General features: G+C 41.1%; 1 protein-coding gene across 2 annotated transcripts; it reads left to right on the top strand.

Annotated features, from left to right (window-relative positions):
* Positions 1-6,760: 6,760 nt before the first annotated feature.
* On the top strand, positions 6,761-13,052 carry LOC137192212 (chymotrypsinogen 2-like). Of its 2 annotated transcripts, none has more exons than XM_067602741.1 (7): positions 6,761-6,908; positions 8,966-9,069; positions 9,157-9,236; positions 9,735-9,813; positions 9,894-10,077; positions 11,993-12,123; positions 12,258-13,011. In XM_067602741.1, the coding sequence occupies exons 1-7, from the start codon at positions 6,857-6,859 to the stop codon at positions 12,417-12,419; spliced, it is 792 nt and encodes a 263-aa protein (XP_067458842.1). In that variant the 5' UTR covers positions 6,761-6,856; the 3' UTR covers positions 12,420-13,011. The 2 variants fall into 2 exon arrangements, with proteins under 2 accessions (XP_067458842.1, XP_067458841.1); XM_067602740.1 differs by having other exon boundaries at positions 6,837-6,917; positions 12,258-13,052.
* Positions 13,053-15,783: the final 2,731 nt, after the last annotated feature.

Raw genomic sequence — 15,783 nt, 5'->3', positions numbered from 1 at the left:
CATTACTGGAACACATTTACAGAAGCAGACATTTTATTCTTCTTGTAATTCTTTTTTTAAAATCTGACTTGACCTTCTGTTACAAAACAGCAGCTGTTGTCACTGTGATACTGCGACCTCACAACAAACTCAATCTATTCATTTCAATAGAATTGCTGCAGTCAGGGTGAAGTAAAACAAAGAAAGACCAAAAAGAGACACAATATAAAGATCATATATAAAATAGAAAGAAAGAACACTGCTCAAAGGCAGGTGTAAAGAGGTGGGTCTTCTGCTGCTTTTTAAAGGTGTCCACAGATCTGAAGTCTAAAGGCCAACACACATCAGGTGCATCAATGTACAGTACAGACAGGAAGTCAGACTTTACAAGCTCTTTTCTGGACACAAGTAGGCTACTGGTGGAGTCCTGAGGATTAATATCTGCAGTTAGAAAACACTGCAAGTTTGCCAACAACCTGAGCGACCCTGAGACGCCATCTGAAGACATGTTTTAATATCAGAGAGATGAAGATCCACTGAAAGCAGCTCTCTCTCCCTCAGTCTAAAAGTGCATTCACAACAAAAATCAGATTGTACAAACGCACCTACAGACTGACAACGTTGCTTCAGCCCTTTCCAGCATTGCTTCTGCAAATTCCTCCTCACACACACACACACACACGCGCGGCTTAAACATTTTCACACTTTTTCGCATTTTCAAGTCTTATCTACTCATTCATACTTTCAGCTACAATCTCTATTAAAATCTCCAAAAATGTCCCACTTTTCCAACTCATTGATACTCTTCTTCTTCCTAATTAAAGCCAGCAAGTTTAGCGTCAGCCTTTCAACACCCAGCATTGTAACACCGCACTATGTAATAACGTGACAAAATGTGGCAAAATTTCACCCTCATGTAATAACACCAACATTTTGTAACACAGTTTTACGATTGCTAAGACACATTTCTCGACATTATGCTCCATTTCCCAAAACTCTAAACACACATGCATAAGTGCACACCAACCTCTCCACTCAAAACCATGTAATCTGACATTTAACCAAACTTTGCCTTCAGACATCACACAAAAGCCGTCAAATATACACACACACCACCAAATAACCACCACACATTGGTGAGATCAATATAAGACACTGGTGTAAAAACCTGCTGCTGTGATACAAAACATAGAATACAGTAAAATTTCCATGTATTTATCGATATAAACCAATGAAACAAAACAGTTTGTACACAAAGAAAGAAATCACATTTATTCTGAATCAGGTCTTCTTCAACACAAGCAGGTGACAAATTAAAAGTTGCTATTTCTGCTGAATAGCTCCCTTCATCTCATTGCAGGATGATAATGATGACAAGTCAAAGCTTTCAGCTAAAGATTCCCAGAGGAGGATTTGAGGATGGAGCGGTGATGTAAGGTCTCGACAGAGATATTTGGCGGGAGGACACTTGAACAAAGAGCAGCATCCGTTGACATTTTTCTACATTCAACCAATGCAGACTAGTGTTGGATCACTGTTACACGGTGACACGGACTGATCAGTGGAGCATAGTGTGCGCTCAGTTAGGGTTTTGGCTGGTTTAGCGCTCTCTTTGTTTTGGCTTTGCTTTTGTCTTTTAGTGTTAATAATGATGGATGCTTGCTGTACTCTTTGTTCTGGATATGGCTCGACTTCCTGTTTCTTTGTGGCCTTTATTTGCTTTAACTAAAGGGGCACTGCGTGGAGATGTGGGTAATACTGTTGCTTAATGGCAGAGCTGTGTGTGTGTGTGTGTGTGTGTGTGTGTGTGTGTGTGTGTGTCTGACTGTGTGTACTAACACTTAGATGCTTGAGTCAGTATAACACTCAAATTCAAATAATTCAAATTCAAATAAACTTTATTGGCAGATCAGAAATCTATATTGCCAGGGCAGTACAATAATATGTAAATATAAACAATAATATTAAATACAATATAATAAAAGACATTTTTACAGATGTAATCACACAGAGACATTTACTACAGAGCTTGTTTCTCTCAGATTATGACAAGACTTGATATATTTTGCAGCTTTTACTGCACTTTGACTTTTCTCCCCACATGGACAGGACAGGTTCTGGAGATCAGGGAGGTGGATAAACTCAGGAAATATATGATTTATTTTTTCAAAGAAAACTTCTCTCAAATCTTTATATTTGTCACAGTATAATAGGAAGTGAGATTCTCTCTCAACTTCTCCTTTAATGACAAAGTGAAGGCAGCCTGGCCTCCCTGGGGAGCCTGTTTCTATGGTCTACCTGGTCGGGTTCTCCGCCAGCATGGACTCTCTGTTTAGGCTCAAATACTATTCAGATTTACTTTGTGATTTGATATCATTTTCTTTTAGTTTTGAGATGATTTGGTTGGTCAGATTGTTTTTGATGTGTGTGGGCAGAGCTTCAGCAGCAGCTGGCAGAGGGGACTCTGATCTTTGTTCAACTGGTGGCACTGAAGGGCTTTGTACTGGGAGGACTGGGGGTCGCTAGATTGGAGGTGTTTGTGCATTTGAATGATTAAAGGGTCTTGACCAAGTTCTGCCCTGCAGGTATTATTGGCTGTGTGTCTGTGGACTCTCAGTATGTTTCTGCACAGTTCTGCATGCAGGGCCTCTAGCTGCTGTTTGTCCCATGTTGGGAGGTCTTGGCTGGTAAGTGGACCCCACACTTCACTACCATATAACATTATTGGCTCTATTACTGAATGTAGAACGTTGAGCCAGGTCCTAACTGGAAGGTTGATGGTTATTTTTATTTTGATGGTGTAGAAAGCTCTTCTTGCCTTCTCCTTCAGCTCATTCACAGCCAAAACGTCCAGTGGAACTGATATTTAAGCCTAAATATGTAGAATGTTTTGTTGGCTCCACAACTTTTACACAGGTGACCGTGAAGAACCTATTAGAGTGAAATATATTCATATTAATTTCATTCATAATCTAATGCATTAAATATTTTCTTATCATATTAGTATTTGTTTAATTTGAAAGATGGTAAATTGTAAAATAGTAAGAGATTATTTTTAATAATAATAAATAAATATGTGAAAAAAAAAAGAAAAATAGAGATTGAACCACATTATGTTAATATAAGATCATGACATCTATTGAGATGTTGACGGCAACACTTGATGTAGTTTTGACCACTGATCTACTGTCAGTATGATTCATGCTAGAATGCATTAAAAAAAACTTTGTTGTTGTAATGTTTTATGAATGAAGACATCCATTTTGACTGGTTATTACATAATGCACCATATTATAACACTGTCACCAAAACAAGTGAAACTCCCATATTTTGTAATAACCACAACAATGTGTAATAATATCTAATTACAAAATGTGGCGAAAGTTATTACAAAGCGCCCTCAGGCTGTTTATAAGAAAATGTGGGTGTTATTACACAATGTGTTGTTACAAGCATTCACACCACCATTTCTTCAGAAATGTCTTTTCCTGGTTTGTATATGTTGTTCTCTCTGTGAGTCTTTTGTTCCTCTTCCTGCAGTGATGGAGGTCCTTTAAACGTCTACCTGCTGCTGCAGGTGGAGCAGGTCATCACATGTGAATTCCTGTATCACATGACCTCTATCTGCGATTCTACATGACATGTTTAGCTTTAGCACGGCTAACTAACTATATCATCCGGCGCCTTTGAGTCCGGCTCTGAACCTGGAAAACATGAACAACACACTCGTATATAATTTACTTCTTTAAAACATTTTTAGCTTCTGTTGAAAAGACTCTTCAGATGCTCTCAGCAGTCGTTTGATTTTATGTTACTGAGGCGTAAAACTCGAGACTGGAAACCTCATCACCATACGTCTGTAATCAGATCTGCTGTAATCACTGCTGAGGTCACGCATACTGAGATCTGTGAGGACTACAAACATGGCTGCCACCTCTTTCTTTTCACTTTCAAGAGGAGGAGAAGAAGACAGTAATGAACAGATAAATACAGCAGGTTTCCCAGCAGCCCTCAGTGCTTTGTGTTTTTATCGGGACAGAACGACGTACCGACCATCCAGAGTCTCTCTGGTTTGTTTACTTGCTGTTAGACGGTGAACAGGCCCTCACATGGCTGCAGGACGTCAGGTGGCGGGGGGGAGGGGTCAGTGATGATGTTGTGGGTTAAAGTTCCTAAATCACATGAACGTTTCAAATGATTCTGCTTCAATGTGAAAACAAGACGTGTTGTTGTTGATGTTGACTTCAAGTTTTTTTCTAGTTTAAAGTTGAAATGGTTCATTGTTTCAGTCTGAACGTCAAATAAATAAATAATGACTGTTTCAAGAACAACAAGTCCTCAAGATTAAACAAGCATACAGGTTGTTTCACCATGTACTCCAGAACGACACAGAGCAGCGTTTTCTGATCAGACGCCTCTATCAGCAGTAATCAGCAGGACGACATCATTTGTCAAACCTCAGTTAAACAATAATGATGTTTTATGATGTGACAACGGTGTGTTTAAGGTCTGCTTAGGTTCAGGGAGAGATCATGGTTTGGGCTAAAATAATCACTTGAAACGTGCTGTGGGTTAAAGTTACTACTTCCATAAAGTTGGGCAACCTTCGTTGACATGGCAACAGTAAATACCGCAACAATCATAGTTACGGTTTTTAAAAAACTGTCACGACTCGCGGTTGAGAACTGGAGGTGAACAGTAGCCTCCAAAAATGTCAAATATTCACTTGTTCCAGCTCATCAGATGTGAATATTTGCTGGTTTTCTTTTTCTTCTGTGACACCAAACTAGAAAAATGAACATTTTCCACAATCATCTGACATTTAAGACCAAACATTTAATGCAAATGTGCAAATGAGTCTGCACACTAATAATAATAATAATAATAATGAAAATAGTGATTGGTTGCCTTCTTAGACATATTTATCATCATATCTGTGACCACAGCTGCTGTGTCGGCTGAAAACAACAGAGGGGATGGACATCAGACAATTCTTGGATTATTATCATATCATATTTGATTATATCTGACTGGCAGATCACAGTATATGTGCTTATGATACTGTGTGTCAGCAACACTGGGGCCCTGCAGGGGACAGTCCTGTCTCCTTTCCTCTTCACCACACAGAGTCCTGCCATCTTCAGAAGCTCTCTGATGACTCGGCTATAGTTGGATGTATCAGCGAGGGTGAGGAGGCTGAGTACAGGGCTGGCTGTGGTGGGAAACGTTGTGACATGGTGTGAGCAGAACCATCTGCAGCTCAACATGGCAAAGACAAAAGAGCTGGTTGTGGATCTGAGGAGGACCAAGGCCCCGGTGACCCTGCTTCCATCCAGGGGGCTCAGTGTGGACACTGTGAAGGACTATAAGTACCTGGCAGTGTACACTGACAATAAACTGGTCTGGGATAAGAACACTGAACCCTCTACAGGAAGAGCCAGAGCCTTCTCTACTTACTGAGGAGGCTGAGGTCCTTCAACATCTGCCGGACAATGCTGAGGATGTTTAATGGGTCTGTGGGGTCCAGTGCTCTCCTGTTTGCTGGTGTGTGCCGGGGCAGCAGGTTGAGGGTAGCGGACGCCGTCAGACTCAACAAACTGATCCGCGAGGTCAGAGAGGAGGATGCTGTCCATGTTACATATCATCTTGGACAATGTCTCCCACTCAATCCATGACGTGCCGGTCAAACACAGGAGAGCATTCAGTGCAAGACTCATTCCACCAAGACGCAGCACAGAGCGCCGCAGGAAGTCATTCCTGCCTGTGGCAGCTCATAACCCCATAATTTATTTATGTTTTCAACTGTGCAATACTGAACGGTGTATATTTATACTGCATTAATACTGTATATTTTAACTAATATCTCTTATTTATACTATTCTTTCATTTTAACACATTTATAAATCCTATTTCTCAGCCTATTATTACTATTATATGATATATAATACAATATATATTATTATTATACGAGTGTCGCCACATTTCAAAATGCCACAAGGTGTCCCAACGGCTGCCTTCATGTGAATTTTACACACATTTAAAGTCCAGAAGACATGAAAGCTGCTGCTGAACACTTTATCAACCTCACAACAAGCAGCCACTTTATTTATTTGATACTATTTCATCCTGATCCTCGTCTCTTCTAAACCAAAACTCTTCAGGGTTTAATGTCAAACTGTCACATTACTGGAACACATTTACAGAAGCAGACATTTTATTCTTCTTGTAATTCTTTTTTTAAAATCTGACTTGACCTTCTGTTACAAAACAGCAGCTGTTGTCACTGTGATACTGCGACCTCACAACAAACTAAATCTATTCATTTCAATAGAATTGCTTAATTGCTTAGGATCCCAAAACAAAAATACCAAAAGTACAAAAATACAAAAAAAACAGTTTTAGTTAACAAGTTTATAAAAACGTTAACAGTTTTATTTATAATGATAGATTACTTCACCACCAGTCTGCTCACTACTGCTGTAAGATGGCTTTAACATCAATAATACTGTCACAATAACTGATCAAACCCAATAATTACAAACTTGATCAGCCACATATCACTACAAGTCCTTCTCAGTGACTCACTTATACATTTACAAACCACAGACGGCTGCAGTTTGGTGAAAACTTCAATGACACAAAACTACTGTCACACATTTAACTGTGGAAGTTTTCACAACAGACATCAGAGACGTTTACATAAATATGTTTCACAAGATCCTCCTGCACATCTTCTCAGTAAATTGCACAGAACAGTGTGTTGCACCATAGAAACACACACACACACACACACACACACACGTCCCTCCTGTCCAATCCTGTCACTCCTCGTCTGTATAAAGGTTCGTCTCTCAGATGGAGCTTTCATGTTCGAGCCATGGTCTTCCTGTGGATCCTCTCCTGCTTCGCCTTCGTCGGCGCCGCCTACGGTCAGAGAGGTGAGGGAGTGAAGCATGCTGGGTAGACTGAGCTGCTTGTTTTTAATTTACAACTATTATATGCATGATATAATAGCTCATATGTATGAGAACAATGCAAGTTTCACATAGAGATGTATAGTAATAATAATGGTAATAATCATAATAAGACTAATAATAATTAAAGCTGCAAGCAGCGTTGGTCGGGACCTCGCACTCTGGTCTGTCAGGATCAGATCATTTTACTTTTTAAAAATGGGGGATATTTCTTACAAGTGTGGTGTGCTTTTATTTTGAAAGTTTGATTGACAGGAGGAGAGTTTTCTGCAGGGTGAGACATGTCTGTCTTGCTCACACCTGTGGCATCAAAATTATGAAAGTTTTGGGCCCATTCACTTGAATTTCAAACTGAAAACTCTTGATGAGTTTGTGTGTAAAACAAATTATTTTCCTAATTTTCATCAAGTCTATTTTTAGAAAAGTAAAGACTTTTAACCCACATGACCTGGTCAAAGTTTGATTGACATGTGTGCTGTCAGGTGTGTAGAGACAATAAGTAACTGCAGCTGGACACAGAAAACTCATACATTTGAATGGAGAGTGTGAGCGAACCCACACCTTTTTGAACATTTACTGCTTCCACATAGTTTTAGATACAAACTTCATTTGAACTTTAAATGAGTCACGAGACTTTGACCTACAAATCTTGAATTTACATGTGTTTTCTATCTTTTATTGTTTTTGAGATATTAGAGTGTGAGTTTTAAAGTCTTTTCTTGCTCCTCCTGTGATTTTATAATGAGTGTGTATTGCGGAATGTTTCACAGCACTGAGGGAGTGACATCACCAGGAGCAGTTGGAGAGGAGGATTTTAGAGTACGCTTCTTGTGAAATATCCTCATAAATCCCATGACTTTGGCCAAATCTCACATTAAAATTATATTTTAGTAGGAAATTTCATTGCGAATCCATTGATACAGGTTTGAAAGTGGTCAGACTTATAGTTTAGACGTTACAAGCCTCTGTTTGACACAAAGTTCATGCCCATAGATTGCCTCCCCATTGGTTTACATTGTAAGTGTGATGTGGCATTGCAACTTTCAGGGCTTATGAAATCCAAACTATCCGAGTTATTACAAAGTTTTTAACTTTTTTCAGCACAGTGTCATAAGTCATCTATTAAAGTTTGAAGTTGATACCATTAATACCCTCAGAGGAGATAGCGTTTGTTCGGAGGCAAAAATTGACGCAAAGTCTTATTTTGAAAGGCTAATTGCGGACTTCCTGTTGAATTTAGGTCATGGGTGTCGGTATATGATTTGTAGGTCTTGATGAGATGAATAATTGAGTTTTGGTTTGATCTCTCTACAACATTCCTACGGACCGTGGCGGCCATATTTACAGTTACGTATAGTTTATACTTACATAGGTGGTGCTAGAGAGCACATTTTGGCACTTTAGGGGTTAATTTTGACATTTTATCAAATTTTGCACCAGACCTGATGTGTGTGCCAAATTTGGTGAGTTTTTGAGCATGTTTAGGGGGTCAAATTTAGGGTTTAAGTCCTGTAATAATAAAGAAAGAAACAAACACTAGGGTCCCCGCCCTTAGGGGCATCTGCCTTTTGGGCTCGGTCCCTAATATTTGTAGCAGTGGGTGTTGAGCAGCTCTGGAGGCAGAAAGCAACAGGAGGAGAGAGGAGAGAGACAGCTCACAGCTCCTGGTATTCCCAGGAGGTCTCCCATCCAAGTACTAACCAGGCCCCATCCTGCTCAGCTTCCCACATCACAAGAGATCCCACGTGTGCAGGGTGGTGAGGCCGTAAGACTTTATGAAGATAAAATGATTTTTATAAGTGACTGAAGATAACTGGACACAGTCTGAGATCGATCCGTGTTTATTGGCTGATCACTTTAAAAGTATTGATCTTATTAACAATCGTTTCTTACTGAAAATGTGACTCGAGGTGTTTTGTGTCGTCTGTTCGCAAAGATCAGGAACAAACTTCCTGATTCATGTTGTTGTTAATGATGTCTTTATGATGATGTCATTATGATGATGTCACCAGGTTGCGGCACTCCCGCCATCCCCCCCGACATCAGCGGTTACTCTGATATCGTGAATGGCAAGGAGGCGAAGCCTCACTCCTGGCCCTGGCAGGTGTCCCTGCAGGTACACACACACACACACACACACACACACACACACACACACACACACACACACACAGTTGTATTCATGAACATGTGATTGTTTCAGGCAAGACCTGGTTCCCACTTCTGCGGAGGCTCCCTCATCAACGAGAGCTGGGTGGTGACCGCCGCTCACTGTCCCATCAGGTAAACACCAATGACCTTTAACCTTTAACCTTTAACCCTTCACCTGTCATCTTCACCTCTATCTTCACACTGTAACGGAGGTTTTGAGTTCTGAGTTATTTTGATTTAATTGTTGATGATTTGACAGAAATTATTAGATTTTTTCGGTGCTTCAAAATTGGATTGAAATGTATTTTAAACTGTTGTCATAGCAACAAGTCCTCAAGCCGAGCTCCAGCAAGATCAAATGTTTTATGGAAATTGTTGAATAATTATGATTTTAGATGAGAACATACAGCTTATTGGTTCACTGAATTATCACTTTTTAATTTTCACATTCAAGCATTTTTATCTGAGAAAATACACCTGTTGAAATTTAAAAAGGGTCAGCTGACATCATGATGGGACTTATTGTCATTTGAATAACAGACGGTGTTTACATTAGGCTCCGCCTCCTGTTGCTCAGGTGTTACTCAGCTGTTTTTTTATTGGCCGTTTCACTCACATCCTTTCCTGTAGGAGGTCGACTCTTGTGGTTCTCGGCGAACACAACCTCCGCTCCTCTGCGGAAGACGTCCAGGTGATGAGGGTCGGCCAGGTGAGCAACAAGCAGCAGGACTTCATCATGTCTCTTGAGCTCCTGCGTTTTCACCAGCTAATGATGTCGTTTCTTGTCAGGCGTTCACACATCCCGACTACAACAGCCCCACCCGCTTTAACAACGACATCCAGCTCATCAAGCTGGCCAGACCCGCCCAGATAAACAGGCGTGTTTCCCCCGTGTGCGTGGCCGAGACCAGAGACAACGTCCCTGCAGGCATAACGTGCATGACCACCGGCTGGGGCTGGACCAATGGCAATGGTGACTTAATTATTATCATTATTATTATCATTATTGTTATGGAATTTTCCATCTTTAGGGGTTACAAATTGGGTTACATCGGGTCAAGCCTGGGCTAGTTACTAATTGTACATTTTAAAAGTCTCATTCCTGCTTATTGAGGCCTGATAATAATGGTGCCTTGAGGTCACACTGTAATTCTTAAGTAGAAAGGAGACAATTCTCTCCTCTCCTTGAGACTCCAGAACCCTCTCTGATGTTTTGGGGAAGGCAGAGGCCTCTCTGATAAAGGGTAAATCAGCATTACTGTGGTTACCAAGGTCGGAGGGGGCCTTCCTAGACAACAAAGATAGGTGAATGTGTAGCCAGAATGTGCTGACAGTGACCTGAAGTTCCATGCAACGTGACCTGAACTAACACGGGTAAAATGCACTTCCTTGTTTAGAAACTAGTGAACCAATTAGACTAATTTTTCATAGTGTAGGCTGATCTGCTTAGGTTAAAGCCTCTGGGCCCTATTTTAACGATCTAAAGTGCATGGTCTGAAGCGCATGGCGCTATGTCATTGAGGGTGAGTCCAAATCCACTTTTGCTATTTTAACGGTGGAAAAATGGTCGCTGCACCAGGCGCACGGTTCAAAGGGGTTGTCCATAGTCTCCTAATTAATCATGGCTGTGTTTTCAGCGTAACATGCAATAAACCAATCACAGTGTCATCTCCCTTTCCCTTTAAGAGCCAGGTGTGCTTGCACCTTGGCGGATTGCTATTATAACGGCGTATTTGCCGAGTAGCAAGAAGGAGCGCTTCTCTGCAGAGGAAACGGATCTGCTCGTGCACAAAGGGAAAGTGCACGATCCATAACGAGCACACTGCTGCTCCTGGACCCTCCCGTGGTCCCAGACCACCAGTTTAAGATCCTGTTCATTCATTTGTTGCAAATTTGTCTTCGTTTGGTTTTTGAAAAGGTTTATTATTTTAATTACAGCTTTGGTTTCTTTAAAATCGTTTTGTTCAGTCAGGGAGTATCAGGTCAAATCAGCAGGTTTTAATTGTTGAAAGTATAGAAACTTGATCACTGTAACCTCAAAAATGTTAAAGAATATTTGTTGAATATTGTTCAAAGATTAAAGAATTAATTTTAATCATGTAAAGAATCATCAACACAGTTATCAGGACTTGATGAGCTCTCCAAGGTTCTGATCCTGCTGCTGGCAGCAGCTAGAAGCTGTGCAGATTTATTTCCTTCGTTAGTTTAATCATTGTTTTCACCACATTTATTTGCGCTGCGCGTAGTGCCGCTCTGCACCGGGCGTGAGATAGGACCCTGAGAGTCAGACCTTCAGAGGACAGAATGGAAAGAGACAGCATCCAAGTTGCAGAAGACTTCAATGTTTGCTATTTCAGTTCTCCTTGATCAAGGGCTTCAACAAACATTTTCAGCTTTAAGACATCAAAGGCTCGTGCCTACTTTTCTCCACTGAGGTGCTGACCATCACTCAAAATATCCACATCAATTATGTTTATTATGATTATTATTAGTGCTTTACAGCTGCTGGGGCCTGACCCACTACAACAGTGACTATCATTATTATTATTGGTGACTCACTCCTTTAAATAGAACTAAAGTAGTTGAAGTGACTTTGCTCATCTTCGTTCACCACCTCACCTTCAATTTTGGCTGATCGAGCTGCTTCCCTCTGTTAAGTGCTAAAAAGCTTGAACCCGCAAATTGCCACTTATGGCTATATTTATTATTATTATTATTATTATTATTATTATTATTATTATTATTATTATTGTCAGTGCCTTATACCTGATTAAATCTCACCTGTACAGCTTCTCAGACCACTAAGGGAGCGTTAACACAGGAAACATGGCATGCTTTGACCACTGGGGGCAGTATAGACATCAGTGTGATGTGTTGATGTGTTGCAGGTAACCCCGCCACCCGGCTGCAGCAGGCAGCCCTCCCCCTGCTGACCAATAGGCGGTGCCGTCGATTCTTCGGCAGCTCTATCACCTCCAAGATGATCTGTGCCGGAGCCAACGGAACCTCCAGCTGCAGGGTGGGTGCTGCACACTAACCACCAACAAGCATATTAGCAACATGTTGGAAGATAGACATGCTAACATGTACCTATCAGCTACGCATGTTTTTTGTTTGTTTGTGTGCTTATTTTGTGTGTGTGTTTGTTTTCAGGGCGACTCTGGAGGTCCTCTGGTCTGTCAGAAGGCTGGTGCCTGGACTCTGGTTGGTGTCGTGTCCTTTGGAAGAGTCCCCTGCAATACCATGACGCCTGCTGTGTACGCCCGCGTCACAGCACTGCGCGCCTGGATAGACCGGACCATCGCCGCCAACTGAGAGAGTTTCACTTGCTCAAAATGAAGTTCAATAAAACTTACAAAATATAAAACACACTGCTTGTTCTTATTTATTCACATCAAAGTAAAAAAACTGTTCGACATGATGCTGTTGGAAGTCAGGAAGAGGCTAGTTTAGCATCAAGACTGGAAGGAGGAGAAAACAGCTAGTTTAGCTTAGTATAAAGACTGGAAGGAAGAGAAAACAGCTAGCTTAGCTTAGCATCAAGACTGGAAGGAGGAGAAAACAGCTAGCTTAGCTTAGCATAAAGACTGGAAGGAAGAGAAAACAGCTAGCTTAGCTTAGCATAAAGACTGGAAGGAAGAGAAAACAGCTAGCTTAGCTTAGCATCAAGACTGGAAGGAGGAGAAAACAGCTAGCTTAGCTTAGCATCAAGACTGGAAGGAGGAGAAAACAGCTAGCTTAGCTTAGCATAAAGACTGGAAGGAAAACAGCTAGCTTAGCTTAGCATCAGACTGCAAATAGGGGAAAACAGCTATCTTAGCATAAGAGTGAAAGCAGGGGGAAACAGTTAGCTTAGCTTAGCATAAAGACAAACAGACCACATGTCAAAAGTTTATTAAAGTAAGACGTCGAAATCTGAAAGGCTTTCTCTGCTGAAGCAAGTATAAATAAATAAACCTATAAAAATGTATTTTCTTTGTTTTAACGAGACATTTACAGTTTGTCTTTTCCCTTTAATAAAGCATCAATCTTATTACAGCATCTCTTTCCATCTCTTTACTGATCCCCATGAAGGTTGTTCCACTCCTCTTGAATCAATGATATTAATGATCTAATTTAATCTACAGGTTGTAATATTATCATTTCATCAGTAATAGTTGTTCTCAGCTGGAGTTGAAGTGCAGTTAAATGTGGAATCCTGATCTTTTCTAAACATGTAATCTGAGCTGTCAATCACTCCCAGAATGCACCTTTATTGCTATACTGAAACAACCACATGTTCATGAAACTGTGTCCATGTGTGTGTAACAAGATCAATACTTTTAAAGTGATCAGCCAATAAACACGGATCGATCTCAGACTGTGTCCAGTTATCTTCAGACACTTATAAAAATCATTTTATCTTCATAAAGTCTTACGGCCTCACCACCCTGCACACGTGGGATCTCTTGTGATGTGGGAAGCTGAGCAGGATGGGGCCTGGTTAGTACTTGGATGGGAGACCTCCTGGGAATACCAGGAGCTGTGAGCTGTCTCTCTCCTCTCTCCTCCTGTTGCTTTCTGCAGGTATTTCTGCCTCCAGAGCTGTTCAACACCCACTGCTACAATTATTATTATTAGTCTTATTATGATTATTACCATTATTATTACTATACATCTCTATGTGGAACTTGCATTGTTCTCTCTCTCCTCTCAACCGGTCGGTAGATGATGGCCGCCCACCCAGAGCCGCTAAATATTAAATCTATAAATAAATATAATAGTTGTAAATTAAAAACAAGCAGCTCAGTCTACCCAGCATGCTTCACTCCCTCAGCTGTCTTACCGTAGGCGGCGCCGGCGAAGGCGAAGCAGGAGAGGATCCACAGGAAGACCATGGCTCGAACATGAAAGCTCCGTCTGAGAGACGAACCTTTATACAGACGAGGAGCGACAGGATTGGACAGGAGGGACGTGTGTGTGTGTGTGTGTGTGTGTGTGTTTGTGTTTGTGTGTGTACGTGTGTTTCTGTGTGTGAGTGGTGTGTGTGTGTGTGTGTGTGTGTGTGTGTGTGTGTGTGTGTGTGTGTTTCTATGGTGCAACCACTGTTCTGTGTAATTAACTGAGAAGATGTGCAGGAGGATCTTGTGAAACATATTTATGTAAAAGTCTCTGATGTCTGTTGTGAAAACTTCCACAGTTAAACGTGTGACAGTAGTTTTGTGTCATTGAAGTTTTCACCAAACTGCAGCCGTCTGTGGTTTGCAAATGTATAAGTGAGTCACTGAGAAGGACTTGTAGTGATATGTGGCTGATCAAGTTTGTAATTATTGGGTTTGATCAGTTATTGTGACAGTATTATTGATGTTAAAGCCATCTTACAGCAGTAGTGAGCAGACTGGTGGTGAAGTAATCTATCATTATAAATAAAACTTTTAACGTTTTTATAAACTTGTTAACTAAAACTGGCTTTTTTGTATTTTTGTACTTTTGGTATTTTTGTTGGGATCCTACTCTGTTTCAGCTTGGTGTTATTTAGGCGAAGCTATGAGCTGCTGCATATTCTAAAATAAATGGCTTGTGCCACAGCCATGTCAGTGTTTAATATAAACCTCACATTGCCAGTCTTTGCACCATAAGACATGATGGGTACATGTGGTTGAGTTTCTGGGGACATAATGAAGCATTCATTCTGCACTATGCAGAAGATGCCTCATGCACTTGGAATTGTGCATGGTGGTGGAACCAGAAGTGCATAGTTACTCTGTGGTGAAGAGTGGTATCTTGAGGAGAAGCATGGTGGGCTAGTCTCTGGTTTATGTAAATTTAAATGAGTTTGAAAGAGCTCAGATGAGAGCTTAAAAGGAAGAGAAAAATGGGATGAGAAAGGCCAAGCTGGTTGGTTTTGCTTTGTTTGAGGTTAAATCTGAGGATATCTGGGGAGTGGAGAGAAATGTCGAAGAGGCGTGCCGTGATGGGTCGTAATTAGATGCAGTGGTGGTGAATTCTGATCACCGTAAACAGAAGAATGCTAGGAGGAACATAGATTTGAGGGTTGAGTCAATGGATGGGGATAAATATCCTTCATGGACAGTTTGGATACAACGGGTGAGGAGGTCTGCTGTCACGGGTAAATGTTTCAGTGCAAGCTGAGGTTCTGCCTTTCTTAAGCTTTTGATTACCATGTTGATGTGGGGGTGCGAAATGGAGGGGGCTGGAGCTCTGGAAAACAGTTTGATGAAGAAGTTTATACCACTCAGGTATACTTGAATAGCAAATGTTCTGATTCTGAGAACCGAGTGGGCGTAAGTGATGAAGCTGGTTAATGTTATGATGTCCACGGATGGAAAGGGTAGACTGTGCACTGTATGGAAGTTTTTCAAATAGCATAAACCTGAATAGTACGGTGAAAGAGTTTTAGGAGTGAGACTATTTATGATTGCTTGTTGCAACGTGGTGACGAGACAGAGAAGCTGAGGGTTCAGGTGAAGATTGTGGCTAAAAACGGAGGGACCAGTGTCAGATAAAGACCTCAGTCTGCTGCCAAGGATTTGAATTTATGAAATGAGAAACGGGAGAGGGAGTCAGCGATGGAATTTTTGTAGCCTGGAACATGGGCGTTGTGGATGATGAATTGGTGTTGGGCTGAGATTAGGGTCAGACTGCTGATGAACTACATGATGTCTAGTGATTGTGAGCG

This window comes from Thunnus thynnus, chromosome 11 (assembly GCF_963924715.1).
Source record: "Thunnus thynnus chromosome 11, fThuThy2.1, whole genome shotgun sequence".
Lineage (NCBI taxonomy): Eukaryota > Metazoa > Chordata > Actinopteri > Scombriformes > Scombridae > Thunnus > Thunnus thynnus.
This window is presented reverse-complemented; position numbering and strand designations above follow the sequence as displayed.